At 41.5% G+C, this 19,310-nt stretch overlaps 2 protein-coding genes across 2 annotated transcripts in view; one reads left to right on the forward strand and one right to left on the reverse strand.

The window, feature by feature from the left end:
- Positions 1–90: 90 nt before the first annotated feature.
- Positions 91–11,219, reverse strand: LOC138961876 (derlin-1-like). Its single transcript, XM_070333562.1, has 8 exons — positions 10,915–11,219; positions 7,614–7,725; positions 7,079–7,143; positions 6,685–6,711; positions 5,506–5,601; positions 4,597–4,649; positions 3,405–3,515; positions 91–1,519 (listed from the first exon to the last, which is right to left on the reverse strand). The coding sequence occupies exons 1-8, from the start codon at positions 11,071–11,073 to the stop codon at positions 1,387–1,389; spliced, it is 756 nt and encodes a 251-aa protein (XP_070189663.1). The 5' UTR covers positions 11,074–11,219; the 3' UTR covers positions 91–1,386.
- Positions 11,220–11,575: 356 nt separating this feature from the next.
- LOC138961854 (TBC1 domain family member 31-like) overlaps positions 11,576–19,310 on the forward strand; it is a 32,731-nt gene continuing 24,996 nt past the window's right edge. Inside the window, exons 1-8 of the mRNA XM_070333532.1 lie at positions 11,576–11,979; positions 12,540–12,695; positions 13,242–13,357; positions 14,232–14,410; positions 14,826–14,974; positions 15,677–15,836; positions 16,366–16,566; positions 18,015–18,182. Coding sequence (XP_070189633.1) covers positions 11,900–11,979; positions 12,540–12,695; positions 13,242–13,357; positions 14,232–14,410; positions 14,826–14,974; positions 15,677–15,836; positions 16,366–16,566; positions 18,015–18,182 — 1,209 coding nt within the window. The 5' untranslated portion in view covers positions 11,576–11,899. The remainder of the gene's footprint in view (positions 11,980–12,539; positions 12,696–13,241; positions 13,358–14,231; positions 14,411–14,825; positions 14,975–15,676; positions 15,837–16,365; positions 16,567–18,014; positions 18,183–19,310) is intronic.

Here is a 19,310-nt window from a genome sequence, read left to right on the forward strand (position 1 = left end):
AATACTTTTACAGCAAAAGACAAACAATGATCATGACTCAAAAATCATACAAAGACAGATCCTCTCACAAGCAACACAACACGACAGTAATAAGTATGACATAGCTACACTTTATTATTCTCATTTAAATACACTGATGACCCAATCCATAGGATTATGTACATAGTCTGCCTGGGACTGAAAATACAATTTAAATGTTTATCAATCCAAGATTCACATTTAAAGCAGCAAGTTGATGATGTGAACTATGAAAAGAAAATGGCAGCAACTTAACAGAAAATGTGTACCCCCTTCGACACAATAACCAAATTCATTCCCTAGCATGAATGGTAGGATGATACTGCGCATGATCAATTAACTTAATGCACACACACACACACACACACACAGTCAGTTTCTCTCTCACTCCAATTTAATTTGTTCTCTGTCAAACACTCCCTACTCCTTCATCTTACCGTCCATACCACTTTAATCTTCGCTTTCAGGCACACTATAGATCATCAATGGTAAAAAAATTAATATCTACAACAACAGCAACTAATCATCAACACATACAGGGTACAGATGACAAGCATTTGAGGTGAAAAGAACAAAAGTATGTATAAAGCACACAATAAACTATTATGTCAAAACTTTCCCAATTTCAAATTTGCTAGATTTGTCCACATCAACATGTGTTTGTTTGCTTCTTTGTTGCCTTGAACTTACCTGACTAAAAATGAATAGGCTTAAAAAAGAAATGCTTAATTCTTACATTGCATTCTTAAAGTTTCTGCTTTAACAGCACGTCAGTAGCAAAAATCTGTGTATAACGTTATGTTGCTGCTGAAAGGGCAAATAACTGCTTTAAAAGAGAAAGCTACTGAGTGTTACATTTTTACACAACAATATGTTTCTTTTGCCTGTAAATCTAAAACTTTCTTACAAAAGTAGTTACCCTCTTTGGTTAGACTGTCCAGGTAATTTATTCAAAACACTAACAAAAGTAATTAGGATGAAGTAAAACCTTCAACCATTCAACTTAGTTAACCTTAATATGGTTTGTAGTTCTACAGAAGTCCAACATTCCTTCACTATAAAATGTTAGCATTACCTTTACTCTTCTTTAGAGAAAGTGGTACTCACTATTCTCTCTCCCACATGAAACAGAAAACTAGAAATCACATAGACAAAGTAAAACTGTTATTTGTACATGTACATCCCTTTTCACCAAAAACTATCTTCTCCTCCCCTCCCTTCACCACCCCCAAATCCCCTCCTTCTCTAACACATTACACAACTTGGTCAAGGCTTCGACCACCGTTTTTCTTAAAATGAAAGCGTCAGATCAGCAACATCGCTTGTTTGTTTTTTTTTACTTTAAATGACAGATGGAGAGATTTTTCTTTAGTCGTTTCCCAGTGGGTTGCCTTGGCCCCAGTTGTGTCGTCCACCCCCGTCGTTGCCTGGCTGACGTCTGCTTGCCGGTGCCATGCCGAACCCTGCCACACCGCCTCGTCGGTTGGGGAAGTATTTGTACCTGAAGAAGAAACCACAAATGTGTAAACTCAGCTGCAATTTCAGTCATGGTTTCTAAAAGTGACATATTGATAACAGAAGCTCACTCGAACAGTAGAGCAAGAATAGAAAGTTCCAACCTCAAGTTGTTCAACGTGTACATTAAACAAGAAGGGCAAAGCCCATACGACTCACATGCTTGACCTCGACCTTTAGGGTAACTAAACCTAGCAATGACATCATACACTAAGAACTGCTTTACACATTTTTCCTACCAATATACATGTGACCTTGACCCAAGGTCAAGGTCATCCAAGGTCATGCAACACAAAGCTGTTAATTCAAGACATAGGAAGTACAATGGTGCTTATTGGCTCTTTCTACCATGAGATATGGTCACTTTTAGTGGTTCACTACCTTATTTTGGTCACATTTCATAAGGGTCAAAGTGACCTTGACCTTGATCATATGTGACCAAATGTGTCTCATGATGAAAGCATAACATGTGCCCCACATAATTTTTAAGTTTGAAACAGTTATCTTCCATAGTTCAGGGTCAAGGTCACTTCAAAATATGTATACAATCCAACTTTGAAGAGCTCCTGTGACCTTGACCTTGAAGCAAGGTAAACCAAACTGGTATCAAAAGATGGGGCTTACTTTGCCCTATATATCATATGTAGGTGAGGTATTCAATCTCAAAAACTTCAGAGAAAATGGGAAAAATGTGAAAAATAGCTGTTTTTTAGGCAACATTTATGGCCCCTGCGACCTTGACCTTGAAGCAAGGTCAAGATGCTATGTATGTTTTTTGGGGCCTTGTCATCATACACCATCTTGCCGAATTTGGTACTGATAGACTGAATAGTGTCCAAGAAATATCCAACGTTAAAGTTTTCCGGACGTCCGGACAGACGGACGGACGGACGGACGGACGACTCGGGTGAGTACATAGACTCACTTTTGCTTCGCATGTGAGTCAAAAAACCAACAAAAACACTAAAAGAAAAAATATCTTCATATCACAAAAACAGATTTCAGACTATCAAGCTACAGTGACACCCCCCCCCCCCCCCCCCCCCCCCCTGTCAGACTTTCTCTCTATTCTGTGACTTTAATTTTTCAGATCATCTGTTCACAACCTCTCTGTAAATGTACTTCCATTTTCAGACTCCTACCTTTTTAAGACCAATTTTTAAAGATTTTTTTTCAAAGGGGGGGGGGGGGGGGCACTGACCCCCCACTGTACCATATTCATCTGTTTGTTGTCTAAACAGAGCAAAAAACAGCATGTAAAACTAACTGACAGGACAGTGAGAATAAAAAATCCACATTGCCAGCAGCACATATTTGGCTCACGTAAGTGTAGCCAATGCGATGATAAACTTTGTCTGTCTGTGCGTGTGTGTGTGTGTGTGTGTGTGTGTGTGTGTGTGTGTGTGTGTGTGTGTGTGTGTGTGTGGTGTGTGTGTGTGTGTGTGTATGTGATAGAAACTTTAACATTTGAAGACGTCACATTATGGCGTAAGAGGGTTAGACGTCACGCGAAGGAATTACTGAAAGTCTCGGTCATTGTTATTTTGAGCGGGCCGAGACTAGTTGGCAGTCGTGTCCCTGTAAGTAGGCTACATGCAGACAAACAGATCTAGATCTTGTGTCTCGCTTTCTTGCACAGTGTCACCTATGCTTACTGTGTGTGTGTGTATGTGTGACGGAGTGATTGAGTTTGTGTTACTGTTTGTCGATTTCTTACGTGAGCCTTGAAGGCTTCGCCTCTTGTTTTCTAATGAGCCAATAAAACAGCAATGTTAGTTTCTCCTCGTGCAAGAGTAAGGACATTTACACAAGCTTTCTCATGCAACAATATTGAATAAGACAGCTGAGTTGGTTTGCACTCCTGTACTCACAAGAAGTTTGGGACGGAGAGCAGCCGGACCCCTCCGAAGTCCTGGGGGTACTTGAACATGAGGAAGAAGTACAGGTGACCCACAACAATGCCGAACAGCTCCATCATACCTCTGCAACACAACAGTATTTCACTGAAAATTGGCCTCTTCACTTGGCTTTAATTACACATTAACATGCTTCCATTTGAAACTTCGAGGTCTTCATCGGGGATTGCCAAGAAATATGTCTCTGTATTCCTATCGTATCACTCTGCTCCTGTTTTGTTTTCTTTCACACACATTTTCCCTTCTTTTTTGACGGGTTTCTGGACAGCAAACTCTAAAACAAATTCTTTTCATCACAAAAGCGATCTTTGGAATTGACTGACGTAGTCCGGAAGAATTCATGCATCAACTTACGTCACGCATTCGACGTCATCACTTCGCATACCATTTGGTCTCGGTATTTCGTTGGCCTTCATATTTCCTACTTGTAAAATGACCCTCAAAGCTAACCGAGACTAGTTGAGGCTGTATCAATGCGCCTCGCCAGCAGGTTGTTAATGGATTTTTTAGCGAGTGGTTATCGACAATTAATGACCGGTAATTTTTAATGAGTTGGGGCATTCTGACCAATCACAGGATCTGTTTCATTAAAACGCAAACTTGATTGAATAACAATCAAACTTATACTGCATGTACTGCATCTTGTACATGTGTTTCCAGACACCTAGGTAAGCACATCATTATGGAGAAAGTCAATGAGACAACTACTAAAGTGAAGCAACCTAGTCCTTATGATGTTTGTGGCATTACTTCCAGAAAAGGAATGCCTTGTTTTGTGGGTGGGTTTTTTTCGACCATGAATCTCCCTCTTGATCTGTGTCTAATGCATATGAATGATTGTTCTATCAATATCATCATCAGCCTCATCGTCCCGAAGGGTGGGAATCAAAAAGAAAATAATGACAGAATATATTTTACAAACTGGTAATTGCTAACAAGCACAACTTCGAAGCTCCCTCAGAAAGTTAGCTACTATGTCTCATGCTGGTCAACACTATTCCACAAACATGTCTCAGAAAATATGGCCGACTGCAGATGCGTAGATGAAGTTGCACCTACATATTTAAGCTAGATTTTGCTATCAGCTCTGCATGCGCAGTTCCATGTACTTTGTATTCGGAATGTGTAGTGAAGAAAGTTAACCTACCCACTGCCGATGATCAGGTTGAAGGCAAAGAGAACCCATGGTAGGTACATGGCCTGAACAGACAAAAAAGCAAGATTATTGGTGAACAAAATATGTCTGCAAACTAAATCACATTCAAAAACAATGACAATGCATTAACTAAAGGCGGTCCTCAATTGAGCCCCAAGTCGACTTTGCGAAGTCTTTTTATCCAAATCTCAGTACTAAAGCTCCGTGCGGCCAGCTTCCCGAAGTCTTTTTGTCAAAATCTCAGTACTAAAGCTCCGTGCGGCCAGCTTCGCGAAGTCTTTTTATCAAAATCTTAGTACTAAAGCTCCGTGCGGCCAGCTTCCCGAAGTCTTTTTATCAAAATCTCAGTACTAAAGCTCCATGCGGCCAGCTTTGCGAAGTCTTTTTATCAAAATCTCAGTACTAAAGCTCCGTGCGGCCAGCTTCCCGAAGTCTTTTTTATCAAAATCTCAGAACTAAAGCTCCATGCGGCCAGCTTCCCGAAATCTTTTTATCAAAATCTCAGTACTAAAGCTCCGTGCGGCCAGCTTCCCGAAGTCTTTTTATCAAAATCTCAGTACTAAAGCTCCGTGCGGCCAGCTTCCCGAAGTCTTTTTATCAAAATCTCAGTACTAAAGCTCCGTGCGGCCAGCTTCCCGAAGTCTTTTATCAAAATCTCAGTACTAAAGCTCCGTGCGGCCAGCTTCCCGAAGTCTTTTTATCAAAATCTCAGTACTAAAGCTCCGTGCGGCCAGCTTCGCAAAGTATACTTCATGTAGTCGACTTCGCCCAGTTAATTTGAGGCTTTACAGACTGAATCGAAAATTATCTCACTTTTGTTTCTCAATGAGTGTATATCTTATGTACGTATGTTACATTTTTAAAGTTATCAGACAGAGGTACCACTGCCATGCAACAAACCTTGAAGCGAGTGCCAAACCAGAATTGCACGATGGTATCCTTGTTGAGTTGACACCACACGTACAGCACACTCAGCACAAGGGGGTCCATCAGAATCTGATAGAAACGCAAGATGGAAAAGATGAACCGGCATGTCTTTATCAAAGAACATTTAAAGAAAAAAGTAAGCCATACTTATAATACTATCTTAACCTCGCCGTAGGTCGCTAAAAACATTCTTTGCAGCACGTCGTGAGTACTTATGTAACCATACTTCTCAAAGAAGGAAAAACATGCACGGGTAAACAAAAAAAGAAAAAAATACAGAAATCAGGCTTTTCATTGAATTAGATTATCAAACTAAATATATTTCCGATTTTGTACTTACATTTATCTTTTACGTGTGTAATTACGCACCAAGTTAATTCTTACCTGAAATAAACAGGAACCATAACTCAGCTTTTATTTTGACATCGAACCCACAATTATCTCCCTTACACTGTTAGAAGTATGGTTACATAAGTACTCACGACGTGCTGCGAAGATAGTCGATGTTTGACCTTTGTTTATTTAATTACCTGTCAATCAATTTTAATGCGGGTTTAGGAGATAATAGATTTTTAGGTGTTTGAGGCATTTCCAAAAGCTCATTACAGAATTCCACCTAGTTTTCGAGATATTCGCAATTAAAGTCCGGACTGTTACTAAAGTACTCACGACCTACGGCGAAGGTTAAAGTTAAAGGCACAAGTCAGGTAAAGATATCTTTTCTGGTTGGTTCTATTATTAGAATATTAATGTCTCCTAGTCTCATACACATTCTTTATGGTGAAACTCTTCTGCTATAGCAAGTTTCCTGCTGTGTCTGTAAATACAGTGGAACCCCCCCTTTAAGACCTCCAAAAATCGGACAAAACCAGGTCTTTAAAAGGAGGGAGTCTTAAAACTGGGGTCAATTTACAGAGGTTTTGACTAGAAAGTCTAAGAAAACATGGTCTTAAAAAAAGGGAGGAAGTCTTAAATTGGGGGGGGGGGGGGGGGGGGTCTTAAAAAGGGGTTCCAATGTACCAGGGAACTGTGACACTCAGGGTTAAGTGACATCAAGAAGTACTTAACTATGCATTCAGGGTTTTTTCATAACAAAAACACTGCTTTTAGCCTTATTACTGACTACTTAGATATACATGCATGTCAACTCACCATGACGTCAGCCACAAGTCCCACAATCTTTGCTCAAAGTCAAGGAAGACAAACTGGTAAAACAACAGCATCTCCATGAAGATAAACAATTTGAAATCAACTGAAAGCCCATTAGATGCAAGCGTCATAAGAACAGCGAGCCCTAACCCTAAACAGCAATACGGTCAAGAACGTTAGAGGCAGACTAGCACTGATACTGTTATACATGTACATAGTGCTGATCAATATGTTACACTTACAAACACGTACATAGTTGTGTTTTGTACAACTACAAGACCAGTGCAGTATATCAAAAATACCGTTTTACAAGGGTGCTTATAGAAGCTCTTTCAGTTTCGTTATACTCTAGTTTCTGTATATTTTACACTAGTTGACCACACACTTAAAGGGATACGACCAGACAGATCCAGTTGAAGAGAAGCATGAACAGATAATCCGCAGGTCGGCCATCAAAGACACCTGAAAATAAAATGGGTCACAGATATATTAATTCATGAACATGGCCAAAAAAGGCATCATTTTAACAACTCAAAATTGAGCTAAATCAATACATGTCCACGGTGAAATACCTGGTCAGATTTAAACAACAAGCCCGCTATCATTTACAACACTTGTTGACATTAGCTTCAAGTTCAAGGGTGTGATAGTATCATGCAGTGGTTTTTCTTTTTCTCTCTTTTAAATCATACAGTAAGCAGTCATAAAACTGCCTTGATGTTCATGAAATTAATGCTACCAGAAGAAAAAGTGACACATGATTCCTACTCCTAGATTGAATTTTATTCCAAAACAAATTACAAACAACTTCTTTGATCATAGTCAGTAAATCAGACAGTTTAACCTGGTGTTGTTGGCTCTGCCTGTCTGTCGGTGCATTATCCAGCCTGAATTCCTCATTTCATGGTCTCAGATACATCCCTTCCATTTACCTGTTTCCAGACGTGTTGAGTAAGAGTACAGAAAGTACAAATTCATCAAATAGTGGAACCCCTTTGGTCCTGAGATTGGATAATAGAGTGCTGCTGTCAAAGGACGCCATATCTGAAATAATAAATAATTATAAATTAAAAATATGATTATATAATATCATTATTGTCAATACAATGTACATTACATTTCTTCAGAAAAAGGGTTGCGATGCATTGATCCAGATATATATTATACATGTATGAGAAGCAAAATGTTTAAATTAATTAGTCCTGTTGTTCTTTCTTAGTTTGATACATAATAAGGGATGCATGCGTATCACTATTAGGTTCCGTTATATATAAGGCACACACACACAAAAATGTTGGATTAGGGTAATTAATGTGAGCACACAAGGCAAGTCTAGGAATATTTCAAGAACGCACTGGCTAAACGCACTCCGAGTGTATATATACACCAGTCTGCCCCCTGGACACACTCCGGCGTTAACTTCTGGCCGTGAAGCGAATTTGCCATTCGACACCACTTTGCGATAGGAAACGCAGAGTAGTTGATAATCAGAGTACAAAAAATACAAAAAATAATCTGATGCTGCACGGCCTTTACTGTATCGTAGATTAAATTCTCGGAGTGTACATAATAAAGATCAGAGAACCGCATCAACTCAGAGTATCATTCGACGCCATTTTGGGAAGGAACACTTCACTTTCGATTCATAGTATCAAAGTACTCTAGGGACAAACACACACTATAATAAACACACACACACAATAACTGATGCTACACGGCAGTTTATTGTCGGAGTTTAGAACACACTTGGAGAGTGTATCGACCTAGAAGCGGTTGTATACTATGCGAGTGTGCACTCCAAAAAAGAGATGGCGAAAGTCAATACATCAGATTGATTTTCATTGGCTACTTCCTAACGACTTGTAAGGGTGCATTTCGATGACTTAGAGAGTTGTAACAGAACTTTACATTGTCCGAGTGTACAGAGACCTATATATCGATCCCTATTAAGAGTGTGTGTAGTCTTTGCCTTTCAAGAATTGCACACACATAGTGTTCCTCACACTTACTCATCCTCATAAATACTGGACAATCAGTACTTCTTTTTTATAAAAGTTGGGAGTAATAATTAACCATAATAATTTGACATTCATGATTCAATTATGAAAATAGTGCTTATTCAAGTTATTGGCAATGTTACATTATAAGATGTTTGGTGGCTTGTTGATAGACCAGCTTTTTTGTTGGTCCAAGGGGACCATATCGTCTTTTGTTTCATCTTTATCGACCAAGGCCGAAGGCCGCGGTTGATAAATATGAGACAAAAGGCGATATGCTCCCCGAGGACCAACAACAAAATGCTGGTCTGACGACAAGCCACCAAACATCATTTTTGTCATCATTTTGGTTGTGCAACAAAATGCACAATAACCCACAGGGAGACAAATTTTTTTAATCCAACTCCGGGCCACAAGGCATCGTCACAGTAGCTCGAGATAACACGTCAACCTTGTATGTGACATCAAACGTAGCTTGTTGACGCTTTTCTTCCAGTCTGAAAATGTACAGAGTTGCAATCATACGTGTGAGTTCAGTAAGTGTTGAGCATATTTCTTTTCTTTTTAAGTGTTTATGACTTTTCGTTGTGGATTTTGCGATTACAGAGATAAGTTGCAAATTGACCATGAGTTGCCGCGGTAATTATCAACATTGATTGGGTCTTTGAGAGTGAATGCTTACAATCACTGTCCTCGGAAACACAAATCCAAAGCCGCGATGGTTCCACACATCAAACAATCAGCCTGATTGGCTTTTACTTTGACAATCCACGTTTCACCTGAAAGCTCAAACCCATTCACCACCTCGATTTATTGCATGGGGAACATGAGATTTATTTCCCAGGTGTTTGTGAATGAAAACTCGTGAAAATGATGACAATATAAGATGTTTGGTGGCTTGTTGACAGACCAGCTTTTTTTGTTGGTCCAAGGGGACCATATCGTCTTTTGTTTCATCTTTATCGACCAAGGCCGAAGGCCGCGGTTGATAAATATGAGACAAAAGGCGATATGCTCCCCGAGGACCAACAACAAAATGCTGGTCTGACAACAAGCCACCAAACATCGTTTTTGTCATCATTTTGGTTGTGCAACAAAATGCACAATAACCCACAGGGAGACGAATTTTTAGAATCCAACTCCGGGTCACAAAGCATCGTCACAGTAGCCCGAGATAACACGTCAAACTTGTATGTGATGTCAAACGTAGCTTGTTGACGCTTTTCTTACAGTCTGAAAATGTACAGAGCTGCGATCATACTTGTGAGTTCAGTATTAGTGTTGAGCATATTTCTTTTCTTTTAAGTGTTTTCGACTTTTCGTTGTGGATTTTGCGATTACAGAGATAAGTTGCAAATTGACCATGAGTCGCCGCTGTAATTATCAACATTGATTGGGTCTTTGAGAGTGAATGCTTACAATCGTTGTCCTCGGAAACACAAATCCAAAGCCGCGATGGTTCCACACATCAAACAATCAGCCTGATTGGCTTTTACTTTGACAATCCAGATTTCACTTGAAAGTCCGGGGTCAGGCTATCTCCAATTAGGTGGCGGGGCGACCATCCCCAACCCGGCGGCGGATAGGGGGCGTCCCTTAGATATAAGGGATTGCAGCGATATAAGTCGGGCTTGCCCGTACGAATAAGCTGTCCTGGACCAACTGGCGGTGTTCCTATCAGAGCGGGGTGGTGAACAGGTGGCACTGTTGACTCGTAAATACCCTATGTGCTCATACGGGTTCATCACGCGGGTAAGAGGCGCGTTAAAACCTCTGCTACCTGTGCTCCCAGGTAAGGTCCCTGACCAGGAGCTAAGGGTGGGGTAACCCCGACAGAAACCTCTAGTGCTGAAGTCGGCGGTACTGAGCGAGACAGCGCACTTTAACGGATCACAGTACCACGCACACCATCGCCATGAGTACCACGCACACCATCGCCATGAATACTCGCTATGAATACACTTGAAAGCGCAAACCCATTCACCACCTCGAGTTATTGCATGGGGAACATGGGATTTATTTCCCAGGTGTTTGTGAATAAAAACTAGTGAAAATGATGACAAACAGTGATGACTGTCTGTGTCACTGTCAGTAGTGTCACTGTGTCACTTGCAAGTTGCAGTTGTATGAATAAAACTTTAAAATCATTCGGCCTTGAATTCATAAATTTGAGCTTGTTCATAACAAATTATATCAGCTTTTTTTTTTTAACAAAAGCATTGTAAATGATTGTTACCTGAAACTTGTAGATGAAGTGTTGAAAAGTTAGGATCAACCACATAGGATTCAGGAGACCCACTCTCGCAACGATGGGCACCACAACTGATCCTGTGAACCAATAACGGGTGATCTGCGGAATACCCCGGTACCAGTCGCCTATGTCGTTGGACGCCATTACAACGGCACTTCTGTATCAGTGAAGATTTGCCCCAAAACTGCTTGTTTCACGATGTTCTAACGCAATCGTTCTTAACCTGACGTGGCTGTTGTCGGTGTGCTTTTGCTTCTTCGTTGCGGTGTTGACCCGAGAGAAGCTGCCCAGCTAATTACAAAAATAATAAATGAGGAAGCAGTCATTTTACTACCTATCTGTACTCGTGTGTCTCCGGATATTATAATCAAAAGGATACAATTATGTTCTGTGTGACTAAGATGTTATTTTGTACAATTAACACAAAGAAAACGCAAAACAAAAATGGGAAAATAGGGATCTATTATTCTAAACACCGCCGGTAATAACAAAAAGTAGGACTCAAGACTAAAAAGTGAAAATAATATGGACACTTTTGAGAGCAAGTAAAATATGTCGATGCTTTAGGATTAACTTATATGGTTCAACAAATATAATGTCAAACAATTTCTGCCATTTTCTTTGAAACTACGACTGATCTATAATTTGTAAACAACCTATCAACAAACGCGCCATGTTGAAACATGTCCGATCAAACCTGTTTGAATATTGAAAGAACTGTTTTGCTGTGTGGGTTCTCACTGTCGTTGAGACTGAACTAGCTGAGGACCTTTGCTTACTTCTGTCCTGTCTGGTGGACAACATTCTGTACATTTCACGTCTGCCACGCCTGTAGGAAGTGACCAAAGTTGTTTCTAAACCTCATGGCGTCTTTGGTTACCTGACTTCAATAATCTGTTGAAGTGAAAATCATCATCTCTTTTACCTGTATTTCATTGGAAAGCTTGTCCATAAGGCCAAGCGGAACACCATGATGAATATCGTTGATGTGTGCAAATCAACAGGTGGCAAAATCTGGCACCGAAAACCCTCCCCTTCCAGTGATGACGGGTCAGTGTAGGACTTTTAAACAGCTAGGCTTGCAAAATGCAACTGATGAAATTTAAGATCATTGGGACATTTACTATTTGATTCTGGGTATGATAAGTCACCACAGCTGTTAGATTAGCAATCATTAAAATAATGATCCGTGGTTGAGCGTAGGTGTGCACTTGCATGTGGAATTATGATGTCAGGATCGAAGAGGGGGTGGAGTAGAGTGGTACTGGGCGGTTGATCAGCAAGAGTTGGAAATATTTAGATCTGCAGTGTTGTTCTCAGGTCTCTGGTCTCTGATGGGTACAGCTTTGTTCATAGGCATTGGTCAGACCCAATGCACTGCCAGTTGTCTTCTTTGTATCTTAAATTATACTTTATAATTATAGCTTAGGTCGTCTTATCTTATCTCTCACTCTCAGGCACAGACTGGTCACTATCTCTTGATCTCACATACCAAGTACTATGAGTGAAGATGTGCAACAATTTCATATTGAATGTGATTCATTTAAATTCTTCTTGTTTGGATCAATTGGTTTATATACTTGAGCATCGTTTTCTGTTGGTGTGTTTAGATTGATGATAACAGTGACACACAGTGTACCAGGCTCACTGGGAAGCAGCGGACGTAACGTGCGGTTTCTCCACGCAGCGTTCGACAAGTCAGGGGATTGCTTTATTGCAGGGGATCATTATGGCAACATCTACACTTTTGACCTTGTCAAAAACAAGTGAGATATATATATATATCTTATGGCTCTGGTGCGTTTGTGTGTGTCACTTTTAATTAAAAAGTCAGAATTTGATGTCACAATTAAAGAACAGAGAACTATCTCTGAACTGAAGAGTTTTCTAAATTATACAAATTTTCTTTATTTTGATTCTTTCTTGTAGATTGCTGATAAATCAAGCTTTGGTCCGTATTACTTAGTATTATGGCATTCTAATTTATGTCTTTTTTCCTGGCTCATTTTCAACCCTGGCACTTGGCAGGTTACTTGTTGTAACATAAATTACAATGAATTATGATTAATGTTATTCATAAAAAGACAAAACAATACTGTACTCACGTGTTTGACGAAGACGGTACAAATAATAAAGCACGACAGTTTGACCACTGGGGCCTTCCTCACCATTGTTCTGCTAATGTTATTCAGTAAATATTTAATATTTGTACAATTTCTACAAAAGGTTCAATGACCAAGTGTCAAAAGTTGTGACATGATTACTTTTCTGTGAATTACCATGAGAATAAATTTATATCATTTCTTGCTCAGATTCACGCTAAGTCAGAAGACAGGTCATCCTTGTACGGCCTTGGCCTTCAGCTTGCGCAGAACGACGGAATTTTTGGCAGCCTTGGCAGACTACTCCCTGAAATGCTATAACACAGGTAAGTAGTGTCACTGTCAGACTCGTACTCGCAGTGTCACTGTCAGTGGTACTTCTTACATGTTGCCATTACATGTATTGCAACACACTATTTTGACTGAATGTTCACGAGGAATAATTTATTCAGCCTTCACCTCACAACAGTTTTGGTACCAAGATACATGGGCTTATCATAAATTCCATTTTGTTTTTTTCAAAAGCATCATGGACATCATTTGATTCAATTGAGTTTGAGAAAATGGCCAGCACTCCTCAGGTATCCCAAATTGAACCTTGTGCCATTTTGTATGACGATGGTCTCATTCTGAGCACCAAAATAGAGTTTCTATTGCCTGTTTTACTTCAAAACAGTTGTGGGGCGGGGACGTAGCTCAGTTGGTAGCGCGCTGGCTTTGTAGTCAGTTGGTCGCTATCAGCGTGGGTTCGATCCCCACGTTCGGCGAGAGATTTATTTCTCGGAGTCAACTTTGTGCAGACTCTCTTCGGTGTCCGAACACCCCCGTGTGCACACATGCGCACGAAAAAGATCCCACGTTCACACCGAAAGTCTCAGGGCTTGGAAAACACGAAGACACACATGCATCATCTCTCGTCTCCGATTATCATGATCTTATTTTGATACTTTGACGAGACAAACCCATTGCTGGTGTGTCGAAGAAGACAGCCACAGCGGGCTTGTTCGAATCAAAGTATCACACCATATCTTCAACGTATTACCAATACCTGTCCCAATATAGACCAGTTGGTCTAAGAGGACGTTAAACCCTAATTGTCAGTCAAAACGGTTGTCTTGATGGTCTTTTAGCATAACTTTCTCATCTCCTCCACGTATGTTTTCAACATGAACAATTCATAAATGAAATATTACTGTGCAGAAACCAAGGAGATGGTGGCATGGATGAAGGGCCACGAGTCGGCCATACACAGCGTGTCCATTCACAGTTCTGGTCGCTATGCACTGACTACTTCCCTAGAAACCGCTCACCTCTGGGACCTGGACACCTTTCAGAGAAAACGCAAACTGAATAACAAGGAGGAGGTTGGCCTGCTCAGGGTAAGGACTAAGTGCTCTGCGTTTTGAGTACACTATTTACATATAGTTTTACTGCCTGTGTTGAAGCGGTACATTGTGTAATACGAAAATTACTGAAAACTGAGATGCAGTTACTGAGCGACAATTTTGAGTGACAGTGGAATTTCTATGTTTGTATTAAACTAATATGGATACACATTTTTCTTGAACTTAAAGAAACAATTATGTTCTTAAATTCTTCAGCTTCTGTGACCAGCTGTGAAACTGTTAATTTTACTTTGTTGGTTAACTTTGGCAGTTTGGAGTTGTTTCCATTGTATTCTTGAAGTAGGGGGCTTGAAATAATTGTACAGACAGTCGGTCTTTACTCATGGTTCATTTGAATGCAAATCTAAGCTGTTTTGTATTGTAATCTGTTGATCTTGTCTGTGCACAGGTCTTCTTCTTACCAATGAGCAACTTGATCATGACGTGTTTCCGCGATGATTCCATCTTTGCATGGGAGTGCGAGACACTGAACTGTAAATATCAGCTCCCTGTCCCTCCTGGCAACAGCCCCCAGTACCGTGCCTTTGCTGCCTCCAGGTCAGTCTCTCAGTTTAGTTTGCTCATAGATTATTTGAAAAAAACGGGCGCAGTGGTCTAGTGGATAAGACGCTGGCCTCCCAAGCGGAAGTTCGTGGGTTCGAATACGGTAATGCCTGGTGGGTTAAGGGTGGGGATTTTTCCGATCTCCCAGGTCAACTTATATGCAGACCTGCTATTGCCTTATCCCCCTTTGTGTGTACACGCAAGCCCAAGACCAAGGGCACATGAAAGATCATGTAGTCCATATCAAAGATCGGTGGGTTCACGGCAGCCAAGCCCCTCTAAGAAAACGCACATTAAGTTTGGCCAGGCAGTGGAGCGCTGACTAGCTTCTGACCCCATTATCAGTGCCACTCGATCTCGCATTTCACCCCCTGCCTGGCATTCCATCACCGCGCTTGCAGCGCGCGAGAATTAATCCTTCTTTGTTTCTACTAGCCATCGTCGAACGCTGAAGAAGAAGAAGTTTCTACTTATGCAGTGTTTTTTTGGGTGCTGTTTTGGATTACTTGTATGTGCTGTGTCATAGTTGTTCAAGTGTTTACGGTCGAGTGCATATGAATGATATCAAATAATGATTGATAGAATGTTGATTGTTTGACTGATATAGATCCATGTATTCTATGAAATTTGCATCAGAATGCATTGCTTCCAGCAACAAACAAAAATTAAATCTGACATTTTGTGTTTCATAAACAGAGATGGCCGAATGCTGGCAGCCGGAGGGCGCTCACGTTTTATCCACTTGTGGTCGCTCGACACGCGCCGCTTGTTGCGAATCATTGAGATGCCGGTCAAGGTGACCACTGTCAAACAGCTGGAGTTCCTACCTGACAGCTTTAAGGATGGCTTTGATCAGGTATGCTTGACTTACTGCTATGATATATTATTTGTGTTTTGTTCTGTGATACATGTTCACATTAACAGAAGCATGAGTTTGATAAGTGAGTTTGTTGGTTAGTGTGTTTATAACTTCTCTGTGTAGAAAAAAAAACTTTGCTAAAGGAGGGCTCGAAAAATGGGTTTGAAAGCCGGAGAAAGCTTGTGAAAGTGAGATTCTCCAGAGTACATGTATTTACAGGGCGGAGAATGGAATAGGACATATTTTCATTCTCCGGAGAAAGTCGACAACCTATTAGTGTTTCCAATCGCTCTTAAGTCAGAAGTTGCTGTCGAGTTGCTCCAAACCAGGTTCCATTTCTCATCTTTCTACTCTTCGATCTCCTCCTCCTCAAAATGACAGTTTCAGCGACCTAAGTGGTAATTTATAGTTTTTCTCATGGTTTTTTTCCCCACAAAATTGTTACGGATTGGTTTTTATCTTTATCGCTCTGATTGCATGCCATATTTGTTATTTTTACATCAGTGAGTTTTGTTGATTTGTGCAGATTCTGGGAGTGCTGTCACAAGACGGCATCATGAGATTCATCAACATTGACAGTTGTCGTCTGCTTTTCGACATGGGGACCGTAGACAACCGCCTCAACAATATTGCCATCAGTCCCAACGGCCGATACGTTGTAGGGGTGATGGAGGATGGCAATCTGCACGTGTACAGTCTGCAGGCTTTGTGTGCTGATATTAACAAGGTAAAAACTAAGTTATCACGCAGAGATATGGCTCTTGCATTTTCCCTCTTTAACCTTAGTGATGCTTGTCATGAATGTACCATACTTTCGGGACTTTGGGGGGCCCGGGTAGCTCAGTTGGTAGAGACCTGGACTTGTGATCGGAAGGTCGCAGGATCGAATTCGGGCCGGGCCGGACACGGGTCAACTTTATGTGCAGACCCAGAGACGGAAGCCATGTCCCACCCCCGTGTCATCACAATGGCACGTAAAAGACCTTGGTCATTCTGCCATAAGTGCAGGTGGCTGAATACACCTAAACACGCAGACACCTGGGTAGCGCGACTCCGTTGCTGCTAGCTTTCCACTGGGAGGAAGCGACCCAAATTTCCCAGCGATGGGACAATAAAGTAATGAAAATGAAATGAAAATGATAAGTATAAGGCCCAACTTTTTTTTCCTGCAGGACTTGAACCCCTGCGCCCTATTGACCGGTATCGCCTTATGTATGGCTAAAGAAGAGTACACATGTACCCACATCCCTGTACAAAGAAACATAACACTCCCTCTCTTTTGATATGCATGTTTGTGGCGGGGATGTAGCTCAGTCGGTAGCGCGCTGGATTTGTATCCAGTTGGCCGCTGTCAGCGTGAGTTCGTCCCCACGTTCGGCGAGAGATTTATTTCTCAGAGTCAACTTTGTGTGCAGACTCTCCTCGGTGTCCGAACACCCCCGTGTGTACACGCAAGCACAAGACCAAGTGCGCACGAAAAAGATCCTGTAATCCATGTCAGAGTTCGGTGGGTTATAGAAACACGAAAATACCCAGCATGCTTCCTCCAAAAACGGCGTATGGCTGCCTAAATGGCGGGGTAAAAAACGGTCATACACGTTAAATTCCACTCGTGCAAAAAACACGAGTGTACGTGGGAGTTTTAGCCCACGAACGCAGAAGAAGAAGAAGAAGATGTGCATGTTTCTGCTACTATCACCCTGGCCGAGTTTCCTCTCAAACATCAAAGGAGTGGGTCTCATAGGTAAAACTCGGTCATTGACCCCGGGTAAGAAGGTCAGTGTCTGTAAACTGGGGCAGGCAGCATGTCTCAACTGACAAGTATGGGTCATTGACCCGAGGTCACAAGCTATTACAATGCACCTGCCTTTGACCTCACCGCACATCAGAAGCACAAATATTTCCACTCTGTGTTCTTCCTTTGACATGCGACCAATACACTGGAATCACCTATTGTGTGGATTTTTCTCAATTTTAACTTAAAAGTGGGGGCTGCACCCTTTATAACAAAGCGCCTTATAGTCCCGAAAATATGGTATATCAAGTTTGTGTCAGTTTTGTTATTTTTAGCTAAACAGACACTGGCAATGCAGAATAATTCTGTAAATAAGCAGATTCCCACACCAAACAAACAAAAGCAACAAAAACAGAAAAGATGTGTGTGTGTGTGTGCAGCCTCCAGCCCCCCTGGTGAAGGTCGTGAAGAGCAACAAGATGTCGGACACAGCGTCCACAGACACCATGATGAGGTCTCTCTACGCCCCGCACACATTCAAGACAACAGACGATGCCGAGGCTGCTAAAGTTCTCACCCGCGTGGCAAACAGCATTGACAGAGAAGAGGTTTGTGCAGAAGTCGTCAGTATTTTTTTAACGTTTTTGTTGTTGAAGGGTGTAGTTTAATTCCAAGGTACAGAGGAACCTCCCTTGATGAAAGTAAGGGCTCCACTGTAGAGTGTAATCACAGTCACTAAAGGCTGGCCTGAAGTCTTTTTACCCAAATTCAGTGCCAAGGCTTCATGAAGCGGACTGCGTGAAGTCGACTTCACCTATTTGGTTGAAACAATGTTTATTCATATTTTACATGTTCAAGAAATGTACTTGGACATAAGGTGAAAACAACAACAAACCTACGGCCTATTTGATATTGGGCTTAAGCTTTGCTGTGGTATACTCTGTCATAGGGTTGTGCCTTGACACATCTGTCAAGATCAAACATAAAAGAGAGCTTTCTAAGAGATTAATTCTTGGGGGCCCGGGTAGCTCAGGTGGTAGGGCACTGGACTTGTGATCGAAAGGTCGTTGGTTCGAATCCAGGCCGGGACGGACACAGGTCAACTTTATGTGCAGACCCAGAGACGGTATCCATGTCCCACCCCCGTGTCACCACAGTGGCACGTACAAGACCTCGGTCATTCTGCCATAAGTGCAGATGGCTGATACCACCTAAACACGCATACACTTGTGTATCTCATCTAAAGTCGGGTTAAAACCCGGGAACATGCCCCTAATGGCTTTGCCGTGAGGGCGTAAAACTTGAATTTCTCTCAGATTAATTCTTTAGAAATTGTCTTTTTTGCACAGGAAGCAGTGTTTTTGTTTTGTTGGTATGTGTCCCGTGGAGGGATGCTCTTATCCCATGTAAAAGCCTGGCCAAATCTGAGTCAAGTCGTTTACACAGGAAGGACTGGGTGCCTGTAAGCTACCTCTAGTTACAGCAGGTGAAGGCTAACAACAGAAGTCTGTTGTCATTTTCAAAGCGTCACACACTTTATACTTGTGTGTCTGGGGCGGGGATGTAGCTCAGTCGGTAGCGCGCTGGATTTGTATCCAGTTGGCCGCTGTCAGCGTGAGTTCGTCCCCACGTTCGGCGAGAGATTTATTTCTCAGAGTCAACTTTGTGTGCAGACTCTCCTCGGTGTCCGAACACCCCCGTGTGTACACGCAAGCACAAGACCAAGTGCGCACGAA

The sequence above is a fragment of the Littorina saxatilis genome, linkage group LG1 (genome assembly GCF_037325665.1).
Source record: "Littorina saxatilis isolate snail1 linkage group LG1, US_GU_Lsax_2.0, whole genome shotgun sequence".
Lineage (NCBI taxonomy): Eukaryota > Metazoa > Mollusca > Gastropoda > Littorinimorpha > Littorinidae > Littorina > Littorina saxatilis.

What these genes read in the sequence shown, in the direction of transcription:
- LOC138961876 (XM_070333562.1), bottom strand. Translation starts at nt 11,073, where the DNA reads ATGGCGTCCAACGACATAGGCGACTGGTACCGGGGTATTCCGCAGATC. An exon ending in TCAACTGGATCTGTCTGGTC is followed by an intron (nt 6,712 to 7,078) that starts GTATCCCTTTAA and finishes CTTTGAGCAAAG; the next exon opens with ATTGTGGGACTTGTGGCTGA. An exon ending in CTCTCCGTCCCAAACTTCTT is followed by an intron (nt 1,520 to 3,404) that starts GTGAGTACAGGA and finishes TTTCTTCTTCAG; the next exon opens with GTACAAATACTTCCCCAACC.